Source organism: Macaca nemestrina, chromosome 7 (assembly GCF_043159975.1).
Source record: "Macaca nemestrina isolate mMacNem1 chromosome 7, mMacNem.hap1, whole genome shotgun sequence".
In the NCBI taxonomy this organism is placed as follows: domain Eukaryota; kingdom Metazoa; phylum Chordata; class Mammalia; order Primates; family Cercopithecidae; genus Macaca; species Macaca nemestrina.
The window spans coordinates 30,579,501-30,601,551 of NC_092131.1; the positions used below are offsets into that span (position 1 = coordinate 30,579,501).

At 46.2% G+C, this 22,051-nt stretch overlaps 1 protein-coding gene across 5 annotated transcripts in view; it reads left to right on the forward strand.

The window, feature by feature from the left end:
• Positions 1 to 22,051, forward strand: part of LOC105495846 (protein O-mannosyltransferase 2) — a 47,743-nt gene that overhangs the window by 1,301 nt on the left and 24,391 nt on the right. For 4 of the 5 annotated variants that reach the window (XR_011625681.1, XR_011625682.1, XM_011765701.3 and 1 more), the window contains exons 2-8: positions 8,246 to 8,330; positions 14,168 to 14,272; positions 15,808 to 15,916; positions 17,665 to 17,773; positions 19,361 to 19,520; positions 21,050 to 21,156; positions 21,836 to 21,918. Coding sequence is in view for 3 of the 5 variants with exons in the window: in XM_011765701.3 (XP_011764003.2) it covers positions 8,246 to 8,330; positions 14,168 to 14,272; positions 15,808 to 15,916; positions 17,665 to 17,773; positions 19,361 to 19,520; positions 21,050 to 21,156; positions 21,836 to 21,918 (758 nt within the window). In the remaining 2 variants the exon portion in view is untranslated. The remainder of the gene's footprint in view (positions 1 to 8,245; positions 8,331 to 14,167; positions 14,273 to 15,807; positions 15,917 to 17,664; positions 17,774 to 19,360; positions 19,521 to 21,049; positions 21,157 to 21,835; positions 21,919 to 22,051) is intronic. The other variant, XM_024797294.2, reaches the window with a different exon arrangement.

Genomic DNA, 22,051 nt, shown 5'->3' on the forward strand with positions numbered 1-22,051 from the left:
TGAGCCACCGCGCCTGGCCCAGAAATGGAGCTCTTTAAGCAAAAAGTAGGCAAGAAAACAGACTGTCAGGGTTGCTTTATTTAGAAATTAATAAATTAGCCTGTTATTGTGTCGTGACTGCTGGCAGAAGATGAGACTCCTGGGTTAGAGACAAAGGACCTTATTACGGGAAAGAGGATGCATGTTAGAAGCAGTTTCTCTTGCCATCCAAGTCCCACAGGGTGACGCTATGGGTTTAAATGGATGACTGCACAGGCAGTGGGTTGCATCCAAGTGAAGGAACGACAAGCTTGGAAAATCTGCTGTTTTATAGACGGCAGTACGCAGACCTCCTCTTTGCCCTGGAGGGAGACACTGCCTCTTTTCTCAAGGTTGCTTGCTGCAAACACAACCCTGAGAAATGGCCCAAGTGCGATGCAGTCAGGGCCTTGCATTCTTGGTATACCCAGAATGATGTGTAGAGGCACGAGCAATCTGACAGCCTCTCTCACTCCTCGATTCTGCAGTCTTGGCTTCTAGCAGATTTTCACATGAATATGCAACTCCCCTGGCTACTCTGATTAACCTGGCTGACAGAGGCAGGGACCAAATCTTTTCAGTTTGTCCCTTACAGCATTTAATTAAGGTTGTTGTCAATGGGACTCTAAGCAGCAGAATAAGGCCAGCTTACAGGATTTACCTCAACCATGCCCTCCAGAGTCCTGAATTCAGCCACATGTGAATAAGTCCTGGGGGCACCAAGGAATCTTATTTCAGACATCTGGTCTATTAACCACTGTGACCTGTGCACAGGAGTTCAGATTGATCTCTGATCTTTGTAATTACAGTAATTACAATAGCCCTCTACCCTTGTAAAAAAAATTGTAAGAAAGTAACTACCAGGCCAGGCACGGTGGCTCACGCCTATAATCCTGGCACTTTGGGAGGCCGAGGTGGGTGGATCACCTGAGGTCAGGAGTTCAAGACCAACCTGGCCAACATGGTGAAACCCCGTTTCAACTGAAAATACAAAACTTAGCCGGGCCTGATGGCGGGTGCCTGTAATCCCAGCTACTCAGGAGGCTGAGGTGGGAGAATCACTTGAATCCGGGAGGCAGAAGTTGCAGTGAGCAACTTTGCATTCCAGCCTGGGCAACAAAGTGAGACTCCATCTCAAAAAAAAAAAAAAAAAAGGAACTACCATGATTAATGGAAAGATATTTTGTGACCCATTCTTCCTTACACTAACATATTACTTGAAGGAGTGCAGGCCACTCCAGGATTTTTGTTAGATTTTTATTTGGATCACCATCAAATTCGATTACCATTACAGTGGTTTAAACCACATGGGCAGTGTCACTGAATAGTTGCAGCCTCAATCACTAGACAAGGCATAACCTAAGGAAGGCCCCTAGGATCTCAGGAGAAGCATGTGATTTGTATCAGCCGGTTTGATAGAAGGTTGTGCTGATCTGTGTGTTTGCACACCTGTGAGGGAGGTCTGTGTTTGGGAGTTGGTGTTGATGTCATCAGGCACGTGGGAATAGTTCAAGACTGGCCATGTCCATGTGAGTTTTTTTTTTTCTTTTTTTATTTTCTTTTTTCTTTTCTATACTGACCTACTAGATAAAGTTTTTTGTTTTCATAGTGAGATGACAAACTCAGCCACAGGTCGGATTGCCAGCCACAGTTGCTGCTTGACTTAGGTGGACCATATGAATGTTTGCCAGGCTTTGGTGCCTGGCAAACAAAGAGAACATTGTTTCCCTTCTCTTTACATCTCCAGGGGCCTAAGGTGTTCCTTCCCCAGATGCCAGGATTGTTTCTTTCCTTCCATTGCTACATAATTAGTGTGTCCTACCCTAGTACCTATAACTTCACCTTTTCTCCATTTATTCAATATCCAGACCTTTTAATACCCAAGGGCATTGTTAGAAAATTGACAGAGGCCCATTATGTCTTCTACCTTGACACATGTGGGCCACTGTAGGGGGACTTTAAAACCACTGTACCCAACCAAATGATCATTAACTTTATGCTGTAGCACCAGGCCATTCCAACAAGGCAATCTAGTGACTGAACTAGAATTAAGTCCGAATTACATAGATAGCCTCCTCCTCCCAGCTGATCTGGGCTTTCTGTAAGGCAAAAGATGAACCATGGCCAGAAATGGTCAGGGAAGAATCTTAAATTTTCAAAATAGGTTTATATAACCCTCCACCCCTTCTTCCTGATCATTACCCAGTTGGTAGGCAAAAGGAGATGAACCCTTTCTGAGAATGGCTGCCTTAGGTGACCAAACTGCTTCACTAAGGTGTGCAGACCGGGAGGAGGTTAAAAACAGAGTCAAAAATCTTTTTGAGTTGATCTTTGAGGGAACTATTCAGTACTTGACAATATCATGCCTGTGGATGGTAGGGAATGTGGGAGGTCCATCGAAATACCTTGGCTATTGACTGTTGACACTGTTGGGTGGCCGTTGTGACAAAAAGATATGCCACCGTCAGACTGTAGATGGTTTGGAAAGCAGAAAACCTGGCAGAGCTTAGTTCCAAGGGCCACAGTGGTATACACAGCGTCAGATGATTGAACTGGAAAAGCAACATCAGCACTGTAACCTGAAAAAGTATCAGCAGTAGCAAGGTACTGATGAGAGCCTGGGAGAAGGGAACAAAGTCCTAATGTCAGTCTCCCAGGAGCAGGTGGGGTCAGTGCCCCTTGCAACGTGGTTTCCTTTACTGCAAGACAAGCAGGCCAACTTTTGGCAGGAGTCACAAGTCTGGCACGCAGTAGTGGCTTCTGCCTCAGAAACATGTCGTCCCTTACATTGTGCCTGGTCCACGATGGTAGATGTTTCCATACCTGTTGCATGAATCCAGGTGGCTATGGCCGCAGTCTTGGTGGTGCAGGCTGGATCAGCAGCTTGATCCCAGTCAGTCTTGTGAGAGTACCTGCCCTTAGTGTGGGCACCTACATGAGTGATCCAGTCTGTCCTCATGGCAGGCAGCCATGATGTGTTCACAGTTCTCACTTTCATCTCTCAGTATTTAGTCTTCCAAGTGGCATACCAAGTGCTTCAATCCTTACTGCCGTCAGCCATCCAGAGTTGTCATTGGGGCTAAGTGCCTGGTGGGTAACATCAGTTTTTAACTCAGCCTAATCATTGGTGAGCCAGGCCTAAGCATTTAGAGGAACCCTTGTGAATCAGGGCCCTACTGAACCAGCAGCTCGGCTTCAGGCAGTGGAGAAGGTTGTTTCTCCCAAAGTGGGAGCTGACACTTCTTCACGGAAAACCAAGATGCCTCTAGGGCCAGCCTGGCTATACTCTTTTTTTTTTTTCCCAAAGAGATGAGGTCTGACTTTGTTGCCCAGGCTAGAGTGGAGTGGTACAATCATAGCTCACTGCAGCCTCAAACTCCTGGGCTCCTCCTGCCTCAGCCTCCTGAGTAGCTGGCACTACAGGCACGCGCCACCACATCCAGCTAATTGAAACAAATTTTTTAAGAGATAAGTTCTCACTATGCTGCTAAGGCTGGTCTTGAACTCCTGGCCTCAAGCCATCCTCCTGCCTCAGCCTCCTGAATAGATGGGATTACCAGCTCTATTCTTGAATGTACTATTTCCATGGGATCAGTGAGGCTTGTAAACCCTTCCCTTGTTATCAGTAGATTCCCACTGACCCACTCCAAAGTGGGAATACTAGGCCAGGGAGTCCTGAGGCCTCTATGGGTCTGGCAATCAATTTCAAAGCGTTGAGTAGTTAACTAAGAGGTTAATAGCTGCCCTTTTAGAAAGGGTGTGCTTGGTACCTATGTCCAGCAGGTGGCACTGTGATTCTGGTGCATGGCTCTCAGTACGCCAACAGCCAGGAAGTTTTATTTATTTATTTATTTATTTATTTATTTATTTATTTATTTATTTGAGACGGAGGAGTCTCAGTCGCCCAGGCTGGAGTGCAGTGGCTTGATCTTGGCTCACTGCAACCTCTGCCTCCTGGGTTCAAGCAATTCTCTGCCTTAGCCTCTCGAGTAGCTGGGATTACAGGCGCCCGCTGTCACGCCTGGCTAACTTTTTGTATTTTTAGTAGAGACAGGGTTTCACTATGTTGGCCAGGCTGGTCTCAAACTCCTGACCTCAGGTGATCTGCCCGCCTTGGCCTCCCAAAGTGTTGGGATTACAGGTGTGAGCCACCGTGCCCAGCTGCCATGAAGTTTTTAAACCTGTGATTTATTTCCTTTCCCTTCCAGGGATGTGGATTTTTATCTTCTGGACCACCAGGAGAGGACAGGATGACCTGTCTACACACAGCAGCCCTTGCACAGGATAATCCTCTTTGACACTTATGGGATCAGTATCAGCTATACATTTAACACTAGAAGCCACAGGAATAGTACACTGAAGAGGCCCAAAGAGCTCTGCCTGGAATGTCACTTTAACTTCCCTTCCCTACAGGGAGCATGGCTCAAACGTTCCCAGTTTAATCTGGACACTTTTTCCCCTTGAACTAATGCGTCTAGAAGGCCTGCATCAGGGGCTATGGTGACAGCAAGCCAGAGATTTTGCCATTTCCCAGTTGGAGAGTGTGGCGGTGCTGGATGCAGGAAGTGAGGAGAAACCTTTTCTCCTCCTTTAGCTGTTCGCTAGGCTCAGCAGCATGACCTCCCCAGTGTTGTTCCCCCAGGGTTAAGACTAAAGCGCTCCCTTTAGTCCTTGTGCACACTGCTACAGCTCTCCCTGCAGTTCTGAGTGTCTGCAGTAACCTCTGTGCCTAGCACATCCTCCCCGCCATGAGACACGGTAGAGTGGAGATGTGGGACCTCATATCCAGCAGAGCCCTGAGTTTGCCCCTCTCCTCCCTGGGGCTCTCCAGCATTGGGGCTCTCCAGCATACTAGGATGGGTGTGTATGACCTTCAGTCCCCTTTAATCATCTCAGTCTTTTTTTTTTTTTTTTTTTTTGAGACGGAGTCTCGCTCTGTCGCCCAGGCTGGAGTGCAGTGGCGCAATCTCGGCTCACTGCAAGCTCCGCCTCCTGGGTTCACGCCATTCTCCTGCCTCAGCCTCCCGAGTAGCTGGGACTACAGGCGCCTGCTACCACGTCCGGCTAATTTTTTGTATTTTTTTAGTAAAGACGGGGTTTCACCATGTTAGCCAGATGATCTCGATCTCCTGGCCTCGTGATCCACCCGCCTCGGCCTCCCAAAGTGGTAGGATTACAGGCGTGAGCCACCGCGCGCGGCCCATCTCAGCCTTCAAAGCAGCTGCGGTTGTGGTAGAGTGGGAGGGATCGTGGGACATAAACTGAGAGAGTGGCTCCGAGCCAGAAAGCAAGGCATATTTGTATTTACTTTTGGCTTGAGTACACAGCTCCCCCAAGGATCTTTCAGTGTTTTCATTTTACTCAAAGTTCTGTCTTATATAGCAGGGTCCTATTGCCGCACCATTTGTTGAAGCGTTGGAGACTTGTTGATTGAGCAGCTGCATCCATATTGCCTTTTGGCAGGGGCTGCTGAGCTTGCTGCCATTGTCATGATAACTCCTCTTCCTCCTTTTGCCCAGACCACAGGGCAATAACCAGGGTGACATTCAATGGCTTGTTTCAATCCTAGCTCTTTCCATCAGTCTCTGTAATAGTGGGACAGTGGGGGACTCTCACTACCCCATTGCCGGCCCATGGAGGCCCTCATTCTTTCTCTTACGGAAGACTATGTCTCTCCTCCTCCTATGCTTGTCTCCACATTGTCAGGGGCTGGGGATTTTATCTTAGCTACTTATAAGCCAATAAGTTAGCCTGTCACTGTCACTGTTGTTTGCATGCCGAAAGAAGACAAAGTCTTGGGTCAGAGACAAAGGACTTTATTTCTCATGGCACAGCAAGTGGGATGTGCATCAGCATGTTGGCATCAGTTTCTTTTGCCCCTAAGTCCCACGTGGTGCTGAGGGACGGGATAAATGCTTGCACATGCAGAAGGTTGCATCACAGCTGAGTAATATTAAGCTTGGGAAATCTGCTGTTTTATGGCAAGCAATAAACAAGACAGCCCTCTGTCTCAGAGGGAGATACTAACTCTTCCCTCAAGGTTGTTTACTGCAAACATAACCTTAGAAATGACCTCGGGAAAGATGGATCGGGACATTGCATTCTTGGCATACCCTGAAAGGCCTGGAGGAGCACAAGAGAGCCATGGAGGACTGTCTCTGCTAACACAAGCAATAAAAGCCAGGAGGAAATATGAATGTTACAACTGGTTTTACTTGGGAAACTTTTGAAGTAAAAATCTGGAGCCCAGGCCGGGTGCAGTGGTTCACACCTGTAATCCCAGCACTTTGGGGCGCTGAGGCAGGTGGATTACCTGAGGTCAGGAGTTCGAGACCAGCCTGGCCAACATGGTGAAACCCCATCTCTACTAAAAATACAAAAATTAACCAGGGGCATGGTGGTGGGCACCTGTAGTCCTAGCTACTTGGAAGACTGAGGCAGGAGAATCGCTTGAACCCGGGAGGTGAAAGGTGCAGTGAGCCAAGATTGCGTCACTCTACTCCAGCCTGGGCAACAAGAGTGAAACTCTGTCTCAAAAAACAAACAAAAAACAAAACAACAACACAAAACTGGAATCCTTTTGTTAGTATGTTCCCAAACAGATTTAAAAACTAGGACAGTTTAAATAGGGTCCAGCAGGGATGGTACTGTATAGTCTATAGAATTCTCTCACATGTGTTACCTGAGTTGAGCTCTAAGGCCTCCCTGGGAGGTGGGCAGGGCAGATAATATTATTGTCTTAGTTTTGTAGATGAGATAAGAGGAGTAGAGAGAATGAGTGATTTTGCCAGGTTGTGCCATTAGTTAGCAGTGGAGCTGGGACTGGATCTCTCTTTCTGCAAATCAATTTTGTTCTGCCGCTTTGAAGTTATTTCTCTCTTTGACCTTACCATGCCAGTGTCCTCATCGCATGTCAAGCAATGTGTTTAGCAGGTGCTGACATAGACCTATTCTTTTGCCTATCTTGGACCCACCGAGTAAGATATAGAAAGAACCCTAGATTTTTAGGTAAAGCATGTTTTCCCTTTATGTAGTAGGTCACTAATGACTGCTCATGACCTGGGGAATTGATGACTACTGGAAAGTAACTCTTCTTTTGAGCTGCAGGGAGAAAATAACAAATAGAAAAGGCCAGGCTCTGCTGGATGACTTGGCTGCCTTCCCAAAGCCCTCATGTATGGTGTAGAAAGGTGTATGTGCTTGTATAAAAGAGGACTTTGCATTGTGTTTGAAAGCCTGTTTATTCAAATCGCTTATTTACTTGCAAAATAACTTAAGCAGTGAGGATAGGTTTTAGATGTGGTCTTAATTTAGTAAGAAAACCTTCAACTTTTATATACTAGTTAGTATAAGATCAGCCAGATCACAGTTAGCACCTTACTTGTCACAGGGTTGCTGAGCAAAGTGAGACTCCTGTGACAATCATGGTTTATAGTCTCAACCCTGACCAATAGCCCGACAATGTCGTAATGGACCTTGTAATAGCAAATGTTGTCTCAGAAGTCAACAGACTTGGAAGAAACTTTTTTAATTTAAATTTTTGTTTACACTGGCTACTTGGAGACAAGAAAACTCTTTCTTTTTTTTAATTTTGTTGAGATGGAGTCTTGCTCTGTCGCCCAGGTTGGAGTGCAGTAGCGCCATCCTGGCTCACTGCAAGCTCCGCCTCCCCGGTTCACGCCATTCTCCTGCCTCAGCCTCCTGAGTAGCTGGGACTACAGGCACATGTCACCACTCCCGGCTCATTTTTTGTATTTTTAGTAGAGACGGGATTTCACCGTGTTAGCCAGGATGGTGTCGATCTCCTGACCTCGTGATCTGCCCGCCTCAGCCTCCCAAAGTGCTGGGATTACAGTTGTGAGCCACTGCGCCCGGCCAGAAGAAAACTCTTACTACAAACCTTTCCATATTATCAGAAAACTTCTTGTCCTTTTAAAATAAATAGAAACTCAAGATACAGAGTAAGTATATGTATATTTAACTCAATTGGTAACTGGCTGGTGAATATTTGCTCACCTTTCTCGTCTATCTAAATGAAGACCGGTGGCTAGCTTGATGTCTTTCTTCCTCAAATCACTTGTGTCAAAAGATTTTTTTTTTTTAAATCCAAACTTTTGCATTAATTGTTTGAAATGCACAGCCTTTAATTTTAACCATGCTTTATTAAGGCCATTTGGATTTTATGATAATTTTAAAATTCTTGTTTTTCTTTCTGTGTTTCCTTTAGTTGGGATGAGACTCACTTTGGAAAAATGGGAAGTTACTATATCAACCGTACGTTTTTCTTTGACGTGCACCCACCTCTGGGAAAGGTGAGCAGTGTGGTGAACAGCAGCTCTCTGGTCCTGGAGGATCGTTCCTAAGGGCTGGAGCCACATCTTGATTTTGGATTTGGGGCTTGTAGAAAGAGTTTGGGACTTGTAGAAAGAATTTTCTGATGTTTCAGACCGGCTACTTTCATGGAAAATCTTTGGTGTTTTTTAAAGGGTCCTCTGGGCTCGGAAATGGAAAGAGGGCCCATCAGCTGAGGGAGGGATGAACAAAAGTGTGGCACAGCCATACAGTGGAATACTATTTGGCCATATAAAGGGATGAAGTTCTGATACGTGCTACAACATGGATGAACCTAGAAAACATGCTAAATGGAAGAAGCCAGACACAAAAGGTTACATACCCTGTGATTCCACTTTTATGAAATATCTAGAACTGATAAATCCACAGAGACACAAAGTAGATTAGTGGTTGCCAGGATCTTGGGGAGGGAGGATTAGGCAGTGACTGCAAATGGGCGTGGGGATTCTTTATGGGGTGATGACATGTTATGGAATTAGGTAGTGGTGATGATTGCACAATCTTGTGAATATACTTAAAACCATCCATTGCGCACTTTAAACTGGTGGATGTTATGTTATGTGAATTTGTCTCAATTTTAAAAAAGAAAAAAGAAATAGGAATACACTGCATGAAGCAGAAATAGCTCAGGAGGCTGATGTCCACGTGGGGCTGACTTCTTTCTCCCTTCCCATGCCCAGCATACACATTGATCTGTTTCTCTCACATGTTTTGCCATTAGAAATTCCACCAATTAGAATTCACTTTACTCTTTTTGTGTTTGTTTGTTTGTTTTGAGACAGCCAGTTTGTTTCGTGCCACCCAAGCTGGAGTTCAATGGCACAATCTTGGCTCACTGCAACTTCCGCCTCCCAAGTTTAAGTGATTCTCTTGCCTCAGCCTCCTGAGTATCTGGGATTACAGGCGCCTGCCACCATGCCCGGCTAATTTTTGTATTTTTAGTAGAGACAGGGTTTCACCGTGTTGGCCAGGCTGGTCTTGAACTTCCAACCTCAGGAGGTCCACCCACCTTGGCCTCCCAAAGTGTTGGGATTACAGGCATGAGCCACCGCGCCTGGCCCATTTTAGTCTTTTAAAAACAAAAATCTCTGAGAAAGCTCTCAGATTAGCTCTGGAATTCACGCAAGGCTTTCTTCCTAACTGGAGACTGAAATCTTGGGCACCAAGGGGACAGGAATTTTCCTGTGAGGAAGTGAGGAGGGATTTTGGAGCATATAGTACTTGGGGGATAAAGGTGGGAGCAGGAAAGCCAGGAGGAGGCAGGGATAGTAATCTTTTATCAAAGATCACAAAGATCACCTATGGTTGGGCTTAAGGAAGCATGAGAGCAAGGGCCCAACAGGGCGGAGGGGTGGAGAGGGAGGTAGAACAGGTAGCCTATTTCAAAACTGGCTCTGAGCCCAAGAAAAGTGTAGAAAGTATTATGCCTCTTCCTATCTCTTTTATACTATAACAACAATAACTATACTATAACAACAATAACAAGAACAATTAAAAACATTTATTCTGTTCTGGTCACCTTAGAGGCATTATCTCATGTAAGCCTCAGAACAACCTTATAAAGTAGGTATTGTTGCATCCCCATTACACAGATGGGGAACTGAAGGCAGATAAGTAGTTTGCCATAGGGAACCAAGCTAGGAAGTGGCAGAATCAAGATTCAGACTGGCGTAGAGCCTGCTCTCTTAATCGTGACACCACACTACCTCGCAAACTTGCCTTGGCTCTCTCCTCAGACTACATCTGTTACTACCATAGAATTAAGCAACAGACGTGTTGAGTATTTGCATGGAGCTCGCCTGGGAACGAGACTTCTGATGAAGATTTTTCATAGGAAACCCAGCCCGGTGTTTCTGTGGGGACTGCTTATTCTTTTTTGGAGTTTTCCTGGTGCTCAGCGCACTGTGGACATGTGCACAGGACTGGCTGATTTGTTTAATTTACCTAAGCCTTAGGCCAGGCACGGTGGCTTACGCCTGTAATCCCAGCACTTTGGGAGGCTAAGATGGGCAGATCACCTGAGGTCAGGAGTTCGAGACCAGCCTGGCCAACAGGGTGAAACTCCATCCCTACTAAAAATACAAAAATTAGCTGGACATGGTGGCACATGTCTGTAGTCCCAGATGTTTGGGAGACTGAGGCAGGAAAACAGCTTGAACCTGGCAGGTGGAGGTTGCAGTGAACCAAGATCATGCCACTGCACTCAAGCCTGGGCGACTGAGCGAGACTCCATCTCAAAAAAAATAATAAAATAAAATAAAATAAAATAATAATATACCTAAGCCATGCCTTCCTCACATCTCCTTGCCCGTGTGAAGGGAGAAGTGTGAGGGTTCTCAGGCTGCCCTCAGGGAGTGCATCTGCACCCCTAATTTATCTCGTGTTCTGTCTGGTTGAAAGAGAGTGATGAGCAAACTGGAAACCTGTGAAAGGGCACAGTAGCTTCTGCAGGTTCTGAGGCCAAGCCAGTCAAGGAATCAAAACCCCTCCAAGTGGCAAGCAGGAATTTTTTTCCTTCGCTACTGAGGCCGAGACCCGTTGCTTCACATTGGCCCCCAGCCCTGGGCATCTGGCAGCTCCAGTCCTACAGGAACTTAAAACATAAAAAAGCCTGCACATAGCAGAAAATGCAGTCAGCACAGAAGGAAGTATGAGGTCAGAAGCCTCCTTCAGAAGGTGTCAGAAGCCACCACATTTCTAGTCCACAGAGGTAACCACAGTCATCTTTGTCAATAGTTTCTTATATTTCTCTAACAATTTTTTATGCAAATAAAAGCGTGTATGTTTTTATATATGTACATATGAACAACACATTATATATACACACAATTCTTTTTAAAAACTCAAATGGGATAAGACTACAATTGTTCAGCAACTTGTGTTTGAAACATGATATATCTTCTTTCCACATTAGCATATGAAGATGTGCTTCATTCTTTTTAATGGTCGTGTGTCATTCTGTTATGTAGATGTGCCATAAGTATTTACGCCTCTTCAGTTGGTGGGCGGCATGTAGGTTATTTCCAGTTTTTAGCCATTACAAAAGATATTGCAGTGAACATCCTTGTACATATATCGTTGTATAGTTGTGAAGGTATATATGAAAAATTCCCAGCAGCCAAGCTAAAAAATCAAAGAATATACACATTTAAAATTGAGTTAGATATTGCTAAGTTTTCCCGCAAAGATGTTGTAATCATATATATTCCCACCAACAGTGTATGACAGTGTTTTCTTCCCCACATCATTGCCAGCACTGGTATGATCATACTTTAAAAACTTTGTTGGCTGGGTGCGGTGGCTCATGCATGTAGTCCCAACATGGGATTTGGGAGGCCGAGGCGGGTGGATCACCTGAGGTCAGGAGTTTTTGAGACCAGCCTAGCCAACATGGTAAAACCCCGTCTCTACTAAAAATACAAAAATTAGCCGGGCATGGTGGCAGGTGCCTGTAATCCCAGCTACTTGGGAGGCTGAGGCAGGAGAATCGCTTGAACCCGGGAGGCAGAGGTTGTGGTGAGCCGAGATCGCGCCACTGTACTCCAGCCTGGGTGACAAGAGCGAGACTTTGTTTCAAAAAAAAAACTTTGCCAATTAGAGAGTAAAAAATGACATGTCACTGTTTTTATTTGCATGGCTGTATGAGTTAGGTTGAACATTTTTTCATATGTTTATTAGCCATTTGTATTTTGTTTTCTATGAATTTGCCATATTTTCTAGTAAGTTATTCATTTTTTTTCTGTTGATTTGAAAGAGTTGTTTAGTTAAGAAATTAACTTGGGGCCAGGCGCCTTGGCTTACGCCTGTAATCTCAGCACTGTGGGAGGCTGAGGTGGGTGGATGATAAGGTCAGGAGTTCAAGACCAGCCTGGCCCACATGGTGAAACACCGTCTCTACTAAAAATACAAAAATTAGCTGGGCATGTTGGTGGGTGCCTCTAATCCCAGCTACTCGGGAGGCTGAGGCAGGAGAATCACTTGAACCTGGGAGATGGAGGTTGCAGTGAGCCAAGATTGTGCCATTGCACTCCAGCCTGGACAACAAGAACAAAACTTCTATAAAAAATAAAAAAACAGCTGGGCGCGGTGGCTCATGCCTGTAAGCCCAGCACTTTGGGAGGCTGAGGTGGGTGGATCACCTGAGGTCAGGAGTTCAAGACTAGCCTGATCAACATGGTGGAACCACGTCTCTACTAAAAATACAAACAAAAAATTAGCTGGGCATGGTGGCAAGTGCCTGTAATCCCAGCTACTCTGGAGGCTGAGGCAGGAGAATTGCTTGAACCAGAGAGGGAGAGGTTGCGGTGAGCTGAGATCGTGCCATTGCACTCCATCCTGGGGGACAGAGCGAGACTCCATCTCAAAAAAAAGAAAAAAAAGAAGAAATTAACTTGGAGCTACTTTGAACCGTAAGGGAACTGAGAGAGAACTGAATTTTGAGTGTCTGCTAAGTGGTTGGTGTAGTGTTAGGTGTTTACTTAATGGCATCACCTCTAATCCTCACGCCCCCGGGAGGAAGTTTTTATTACCTATAGCTCAGAGATATTAAGTATTGTCCGTGATCAAAGAGCTAGAATATAGGGCACTGAGGTCCAAACCATCTGTGCATTTCTTTACCCCAGACCAGCCAAGCAGTCTGGAAATGTATGGTCAGCACCAGGCAAGCTTGTCCTTCGAGATCCCAGGTGAGAAGAGGCATCCATTTGTTGCCACTTGGCAGCTTTAGTTCATCTAGGTATTTGGATGACCCTGTCCGGACCCTGGGGTCCCCGCCTTCCTTTTTAAAAGCAAGTCTTTGTTGTCTTTTTCGGCCAAACTTTGGCTTCTGTACCTTGACCTGGAGCTGTAGCGTGGCTCTGTTTAGAACTACTTACAGAAAATAGTGGGTTAGTTAGTAGTCTAAATCCAAGTCCCACAAGTGTAGCTAAGAGAGACTTTCCCCACACAGTCAGTGTATTCCCTCCTGCAACCCAGCCCGCCAGAGCCCGGGGGGTCAGACTGGAGCAGCCTGGGGCTGTCCCAGATGGTTGGCATTTGCCAGCAGTTTTTATACTTCAGCTGCTTCTGATTGCTTATGCGAAAAATAGAATTTTACAATGTTGATGGCCAAGGAAATATACAAAAGACACAGCCGATCTTGTCAAAGGTTTTGAATGGTTCATGACTCACAGTCTCAATGTCTAGTTGATTTGTTCTGGTTTGGGAGGTACCAACGTTGCCCTCCTTTGGAATATTAGGAATGGGAGAAACCAGCCTCTGGTCTTTGGCAGTTTTTCTCTTCCCCTCTGGGCAAATACATCTGTCTTTGCATTCCTCTTTCTGGTTTTCTTCCCTTGTCTTTATTCCTGGTATGTAGCTCCTTGGTCCCTTTTCTCCCTCACCGTGACTTGGAACCTCACTTTCCTTTCAAGAGGCCAGTTCCCCAGCCTCTGCCCATGACCCAAGAGCTGCCCTGTTTTATTTTACACTATCTGAAGGGAAGCGGAATAAGAGGGCCCCTTACTGACTCTGCCCTTCAAATCGTGGGGCTCTTTTTCCTTCCTAAGTGTTTAGGTTGTGCTGTTCCCAGAACTCAGCCATAATACAAGAGAGGTTTTGTTTCAAGCAGTGAGCTCTATAGACAAAAGATTCTTTGCTCTGTGGCAGCTGCAGGAGAAAATGTCGCATCGGCAACATTTTCTATGGACAGTTGTCAAGGGAACCCAAAGTCTGTGGGTGCAGCTGGAGGGAAGTTCAGAGGACAGAGGAATCTTCTCCTAAAGGCTTCTCATCTTTTTGTTTGTTCTTCTCTCCTTAGATGCTGATAGGTCTTGCTGGCTACCTGAGTGGATATGATGGTACCTTTTTGTTCCAGAAGCCTGGGGATAAATATGAGCATCACAGCTACATGGGAATGAGAGGAGTAAGGCTTCCTGACTTGATATGGACTGACTGAACCCTGGGGCCACACTAAATCAGAAATGTTAATAGTTAACAGCCCTGGAGTGGTGGCAGGTGTAAATAAAGGGACTCTGGGTGGTGACGAGAGGGGAGGATGATCAGACCCTCCCTTGTGGTGTAGATAGTCAGAACTGAGGTGAGAAAGAAGGGAAGAGGAGGCCGCAGATAATACAGAGATGACATAGATAGGAGCAAGCACGCATTGTCACCTGCTGCCCTGCCCCGGTGTACTGTCAGACCTCAGATTGGAGAACAGCCTGGAACCCGGGCAGTCAGGAGTCTCCTGCAGCCCCAGTGGTGCCTCCATGCACTGGCACGCTGCCTGCTCCTCCCCTCACAGGCACAGCTGCTGGAGTGTTATCTACATCTCGGAGCCTTTTCTGAAGATTTCAGCATGCCCACACCCTGTCACCATGTTCCTGTGTCTTTCCCAGTGAAGGTTTCAGGCACACAGAATTTTCCAGCCTTATTTGAAGGGAGGCCAAATGTCTGCTCCAGTCCCTGTGTGTCCTAATTCACAGCACCAGCCTTGGTGGAACATGGCAGGGCCTTAACACCCAACTCTTTGGGAACCCCGAACGTGTGGCTGAATGAAGCCAGCAGAAGCTGACCTCCAGTGTGGACCTCTCAGAGAAGTTTGCATTTACAAGCCCCTTTCCTTGAGGATTTCATAGCATTTTAAATAAATGACTGTGTGCTTATTTGGCCTCATCGTTAGATGATTTGCACGGCCATATTGCGGTATATTAAACAAGGAGTATGTCCTACCCTCAAGTTCATGTTCTTAAGTGATTCTGTGTCTTCCTAATAACTTTTGAACACCACGTGCCATATGTAATTGGATGTAACAACCAGACATAAGAATTTCCCATTATTCTGGCTTGTCTGTTTATTCTGATGGACAGGTAGGGGATGGAAGAGGGCTGGCAGCTTAAAAAAACAAAAAACCAAACAGGCATCCAGGTACTGAAGTATCAAGCAATCCCTTTTTCCAAAATCAAAATATGTACATTGTGTAGATTAAAGACTGGTTTCTGGTGTAAATGAAGAAAAGAACTAGGGGTTCCTTAAAATTCTCTGAAATACCTTCAGAGGGGTCTTTCTCAACTTGTACCTACAGTTGTGTAATAGAAGCTAATGGCTGTCAATTCCTATCTCTGTGTTAATAACAATCATTTTCTTCCCTTCTCTCTCTTCCTGGTGTGTAGCTACTTGGTTGCTTTTCTCCCTCTCTCCTACCCACACCTTCCTGGCTGAACTCTGCTGATTTCATGTCAGTGTACAAGTTGCTGCTTAATGGGAACATACATATTGCTTGATTTGGCTCTTCACTATTACAATACTCTTTTCTTAGTTATAGATATCCTAGGTGACTTTAGGTCACCAAAGTCATGCCTTCATCAGGTCCCCTGTCTTAAATGTTAGGTTGTACTGAGTCCAGTAGGTCCCTGACCTAGCTCAGCTTGTTACTTGACAGCTTCTCTATTTCTCCCACAGTTCTGTGCATTCCTTGGCTCCTGGCTGGTCCCCTTTGCCTACCTCACTGTACTGGATCTGTCTAAGTCCCTCTCAGCAGCATTGCTCACCGCTGCCCTCCTCACCTTTGGTAAGTTGTCTTAGCCATGCCATGGCTTTTGGGAAATGGACTGCCACTTGCCACTCTGTAAATGTAGCTGAAAATCAGTACGTTCAAGGGTCCTATCTGTGGGTCCAGTTCAGTTAATTTTAGGATTGGGTAAAATGTACTACAAAGCTCATTCACTACTTGTATATCAATAGTTATATATATAACAAGCCTTTATATTTTTGGAGGGGAGAATCGGTATGAGTAATCCCAAGGAATAGATTTACCTCCACGTTATTCACAATTGAGTTTGGAATGGGTAATAAGATAGATTTGTGAGTATGTTTGTTTTTGAAGGAAGCTTATAATTCTAATTTTGCTTCTCTTAGGTTAATATTAGTTTGCATTCCTAAACTAGTTTCAACTAAATGTAAAGGTAAATGCAGAAATAGCTGGGTGGCAAGAGATAGCAAAATGGGAACTTGGATAATAATCCTCATGTGGATAAATGAGAGTTCGTCGTAGAAGTTGATCCTGTTGCTAGCTTTGTTCCTATGAAAGTGAATTCATGACCTCGGGGAGCTTAACATTTAAAGAAATCTAGACCAATTTAAATGGGGTACTTTATGGGTTTGCTTTGACAGATATGTTGCTTTGTTTTGACAGATAGATTGCAAGATTATTGGCTTTCTCTATAACGACTGGTGGCTTTTTCCTTGTATCTTGAATTTCCATCTTCAGTTATTCATTCATTTAGTCATTTATGCACTTTTCATTCAATAGTAATTTCTCAAGCACCTACCCTGCTCCCGGCCACTTTTCTCGGTCTCAGAGGGTACACCAATGAGGCACTCTGGTCTCATTGAGTTTACCCCATCATGGGCAGACAGTAAATAAACAAGTAAATGAATAAGTCTGTCATGTGATGTCCTAAGCCACAAGTGCAAGGTAGAAAATAAAGCAGGGTAAGGGATGGAATAATGGAGATCGTACTATTTTAGACAGGGTAGTCAGGAAAGAGCTTCTGAGAGGGGAGCTTTGAGCAGAGACCTGAGTGAGACAAAGGATCAAGCCCTGCAGAGATCTGAGGGAAGAGCATTCAGGCAGAGGGAAGTGCATGTACTGTAGTTCCGGTGCAGAGCTCTGTGGGTTCAAATCACAGTAAGAAGGCTGGCATGGCGAGGACAGAGTGAGTGAGGCAGAGGGTGCTGGGAGATGAGGTTGGATGGGTAGGGAGACCACACAGACTCTGGCAGTTGTCATGAGAACTTTTTACTTTGAGTGAGATTGGAAGACATTGGAGGGTTTAAGCAGGAGCATGACATAATCAGATTTAAGGATTTAAGTTAAAAAAGAAGATCATTCTGCCATCTGTCTGGAGAATCAACCACCAAGAGAGACTTCATGTAAAATGATAAGATTCTATCATAGGTGTAGATAGTTTGTGGTTACATGAGCAGTGGCAGGACTCCCTTTTTGATGGTGGAAATGAGGAAGAGAACTCGTCTCAGGGCTGGTCTGAGTGAGTGAATGACATGATCTTCTCTTGGGTTGAGGGCCTAGAGGCAGTGTGAGATACTGCTTCTTGTCATTGGGCTTTGATGTCTCCCAGAGCTGTGGCCTTCCACCTCCCCGATGACTCAGTGTTGATGTTGACTGTAGTCCTGACTGTACAAGTGCTTACACTCAATTAACTGGCAAGAGGGACTGTTTCCTACTGCTGGGGTGTTTGGTTTTCAGGTGGCCCTTCTCTTACCTCGCCTTTTCACCAGGGAGCTCATGTTTTTCAGACACGGGATGCCTCACTCTGTCCCAGTACATCCTCCTTGACCCCATCCTGATGTTCTTCATCATGGCTGCCATGCTGAGCATGGTCAAGTACAACTCCTGCGCCAACAGGTCAGAAACTCTATCCCCGGGAGGGGAGGGTCGGAAGCTGTGGCAGCTCCAGAACTTCTGTAATGGCCAGGGCCAGGGCGGATGCCCAGAGACTTGTCTTGAAGCTGAGCTTGAGGCAAGCATACGTTTTGTTTGTTTGCTTTTTTAACTTAGATTGTCCATTTTAGATCATAAAAATAGATTTTAAGAAGTTTTCTACAGATGATTTTATTTTTGCCATATTCAAGACTGAGAAAATGTCAGTTGTCTTTTTCAAGCGTATTTTTATCATGTTTACAATGGAGTACAATTGGGTAGGGGTTTTGGGATGTTACGGAGGGATCCTAATGCTTTCCCCACCCGCCTCTCGTAACCAGTGCTGGTTAGGAGATGCCAGGACAGGCCTGTCCTTCACATACTCTGTCCTAGAAGGGAGGGCACCAGGGTAGACACTGCCTGGAAACTCTCTCCCTGCCCTCAGTGGTTGCATCCAGTCCTGACCTAATGATGGGAATAGCGTATATAAAGGTTGGTTTGAATGGCCCATACCAGCCAAGAGGATCCTTCCAGGTCCTGGTCAGTTCTAAAGCTGACCTGGACGGTCCAGTCTACTTCCAGAATAGTCTTTTCCAGATCATCCTTCTACTTCTGAGAAAGTAGAATAAGTCATTCATTCTATTCAAACCAAAAGAGTTGGCCCCTCCTAGGCTTTTCTGGACGTTAACTTGGCACAGCCAGGCTCATTAAGCTCCATTGTGCTAATCAAACCCGATCAGTGACTCTCAGCCCACTCTGGCTTTGGGTGTTCTGGTTATGCCACATCCACTTCCATCTACCATTTCTTGAGTATACATACTGTGTGCCAGGTACTATGCTAGGAGCTGGGTGTACAGAGCTCTGTTGGGCTTGGCTGTTAAGGAATATTCGCTCTGGCAGAGAAGGCAGCCAGAGAGCCAGAGAATCACAGCGTAGAGTACTAGGTGCTATACAAACAGCAAAATGGTCAGGAGCACTAACTTTGACCCAACTGCCTGGGTTAAAACTGTGCCCCACTGCCTGCTAGCTGTATTACTCCACCTCTTTGTCTCTTGATTTCCTCCTGTGCAAAAAGAGGACCTAGTGACATACGATCTGCTGTGGGCTATAGTGACGGCTAGAAGAATTAATGTATGTGTTATACTTGGAATGGTGCCTGACACATAGTAAGCACTCAGTAAATGCTGCCTTCGACAGGGGCAGAGGTGACACAAAGGAGAGGGCTGCCTGAGTCCAGGAGCACCTAAGGATTCTCCTTTCACTCCTGCGTGACTGGTCACTCGTGAAGAAGGAGCCCCCGCTTACCCTGAGCCCTGTACTTAGCCAGGAGCACTATGGACACTCTCCCCAGAAAAATACCCTGCGCGCTCAGACTGTGGTTTGCCTGCCGTTCCAGAGCTTTCACAGACCGCCTCCTCCCTGGAGCCACGCCATGGTCCCTTGAGGCTAAGAGCCCCCAAGACAGGGCACAGCACAGCCTCTCCAAGTCTGAGAACTGCCCTGTGCCCTGCTGCGCTTGCGTTTTCCTTTGGTTCCAGCTGCCAAATTGAACTCTGTCTTGTTGATTTTCAGGCCCTTCTCTGCCCCCTGGTGGTTCTGGCTCAGCCTGACTGGTGTTAGTCTTGCTGGTGCTTTAGGGGTCAAGTTTGTTGGCCTCTTTATCATCCTTCAAGTGGGGCTGAACACCATTGCAGACCTTTGGCACCTGTTCGGAGACCTCAGTCTTTCATTGGTGAGCACCCAAGCGTTTGCCGTGGAAATGTTTTTGCTCCCTGATGTTGCTGAGTAGGGCCAGTGGCCTTCTCTGTCTCTGCTGCAGGCGGCAGAGTGGCTGTGTTCTGGGCCCCAGGTGGGCTGGACGCCCAACCCTCCGCAGACAGCAGGGCATCAAGGAGTGGGCCTGGCTGAGGATTGGATAGGGTGCAAGGGAGAGGATGGATTAACATTCTTGGAAGTCTCCTTTTGCATTTGTTTTGTAATGTCTGCCTTTTTTTTTTTTTTTTCTCTCTTTTTGAGATGGAGTTTTGCTCTGTTACCCAGACTGGAGTGCAGTGGCTGATCTCGGCTCACTGCAACCTCCGCCTCCTGGGCTCAAGTGATTCTCTTGCCTCAGCCTCCCAAGTAGCTGGGATTACAGGCACATGCCACCATGCCCAGCTAATTTTTGTAGTTTTAGTAGAGATGGGGTTCTACTGTGTTGGCCAGGTTGTTCTCAAACTCCTGACCTCAAGGGATCCACCCGCCTCGGCCTCCCAAAGTGCGGGGATTACACGCGTGAGCCACCGAGCCTGGTCTGAACTCACAATTTTCATTTCCTGACCCACAGCCTCCATATTTGGAGGCCAGTAAGGACCTTTATGGTTTATTATTTATTAAGGGCTGATTCTGTGCCAGGCACTATGTGAAATGCTTTACCTCCATTATCTCATTTACCCCTCATAATAGTCCTCTGAGGTGGGGAGTTATTACCCTGATTTTCAAATGAAGAAATGAACACCTACAGAGGTAATGACTTCCCCAAGGCCATGGGGAGTGAGAGGTGTATCTAGGAGTCACACCCAGATTAGGTTGGCCCCGGGCCATCACTCTGCTGTGGTGCTGCTCCATCACCTCCGAACCAACTCCTAACAAGTTTATTCACTTATTCATTCATTCATTCAGACAATATGTGAAGACCATCCACTGTGTGTGAGGCGCTGGAATACACAGATGAATACAATGTAGTCCCCATCCTCTGGGGTCAATGGAGAGAGAGAAATAAGGAAGCAGGCAGTTACAGTCAGCCAGGTGTGCTGGGAGAGCACAGAAAAGGGCACTAGGCCAGTCCCAGGCAATCCAGGAAGGCCTCTGGGAGGAAGCTGGGAAGATAAGGAGCCATTAGCCATGTGATGGGTTGGGCTGGGACAGCAGAGGAAGCACTGGGAAAGTACAAGGAGGTCAGTGTCCCTGGAACATGGAGGGGACTGGTGAGCAGCTATGTTGCAGATGCAGGCAGTGCCTTGTCCTTGGCACAGTGACAGGCTAGGGTCTTGGGTGTAGAGCCTGGAGAAGTAGCAGAGGGCTGGCCCATGTTTATCTTGTGTAGTGCTTGGGTGGTGGGTGTTATAGAAAGGCTTAGGGTTTCCACATATTCTCCTCTCCTCTTGGCCATTTTTTATGATTATGACTTACACATTAAAATCTATATATAATGCATGCATAGTGCATAAGGAATAATGAGGTCTCACGTGCCTGGCACCCCCCGCTGGCCTCTGTTTGCAGGTGACTGTGGGAAAACACCTGACTGCTCGTGTCCTGTGCCTCATAGTGCTGCCCCTGGCTCTCTACACAGCCACCTTTGCTGTTCACTTCATGGTGCTGAGTAAAAGGTACGGACAGAGCCTTTGCAGCGTCTTGCTTCTGGTTTTCCTTTTGCCCTTAAGCCTGTGGAGGGGCTGGGTGATATTCTGGGTCTGTGGTTAAAATGATAGGAGAGGGACCCAGGGGCTTTTTCCTGTTTCTTTCCTGCTATATTCTATCCTTTTGGTATGCTAAGGGCTCAGAAAGGCAGCACCCTAACCTGAAGGAAGAAGCTATTTTCCTTATAGCCAAATTGTCCCTTATCTCTAAACAGAGTCCCCTGTACTTAGCAGGGATGGGCAACAATAAGATGCGCAGTAGGAGTGAGGGTAACAATAGCAATAACACCAGCAGCAACAGCTCCCACTTCATGAGTAGCTACTGAGAATTAGGAACTGTGTTCTGCATTTTGTGTACATTATCTCATTTAATCACAATCACTTGCGACTTCTCTGGGTTTCTTTAAATCTCTAGTTTATAAATGAGGAACTAAGGCTAAACAGGGTTATCTTGCCCAAGGTCACACAGCTAGTAAGTGGCTGAGTTGGGATTTGGACCCCAATTTCTCCAACTCCATCACCCACCTCTGTCCCATGATCTGATTCTAATTCCCTTAAACTAACGGAGCAGAGCTCTTCCCAGCGCTCCTGGGAAATCACATTTTCACTCCTTTAACTTGGCTCTGTTCTGCTCTTTCTCTTCCCACAGTGGCCCTGGTGACGGTTTCTTCAGTTCTGCCTTCCAGGCCCGGCTTTCAGGGAACAACCTGCACAATGCTTCCATCCCTGAACGTGAGTGTCTCTGGGCCTTTACAAAGGTAGATGGCAGAGGGGCTTCCTGGGAGTTGAATTGGAAAAGACGAATGTGATGGCTTGGGTTATTTTAGCCTGTGATGGCACGGTGGGAGAGAGACCCAGTTAGATC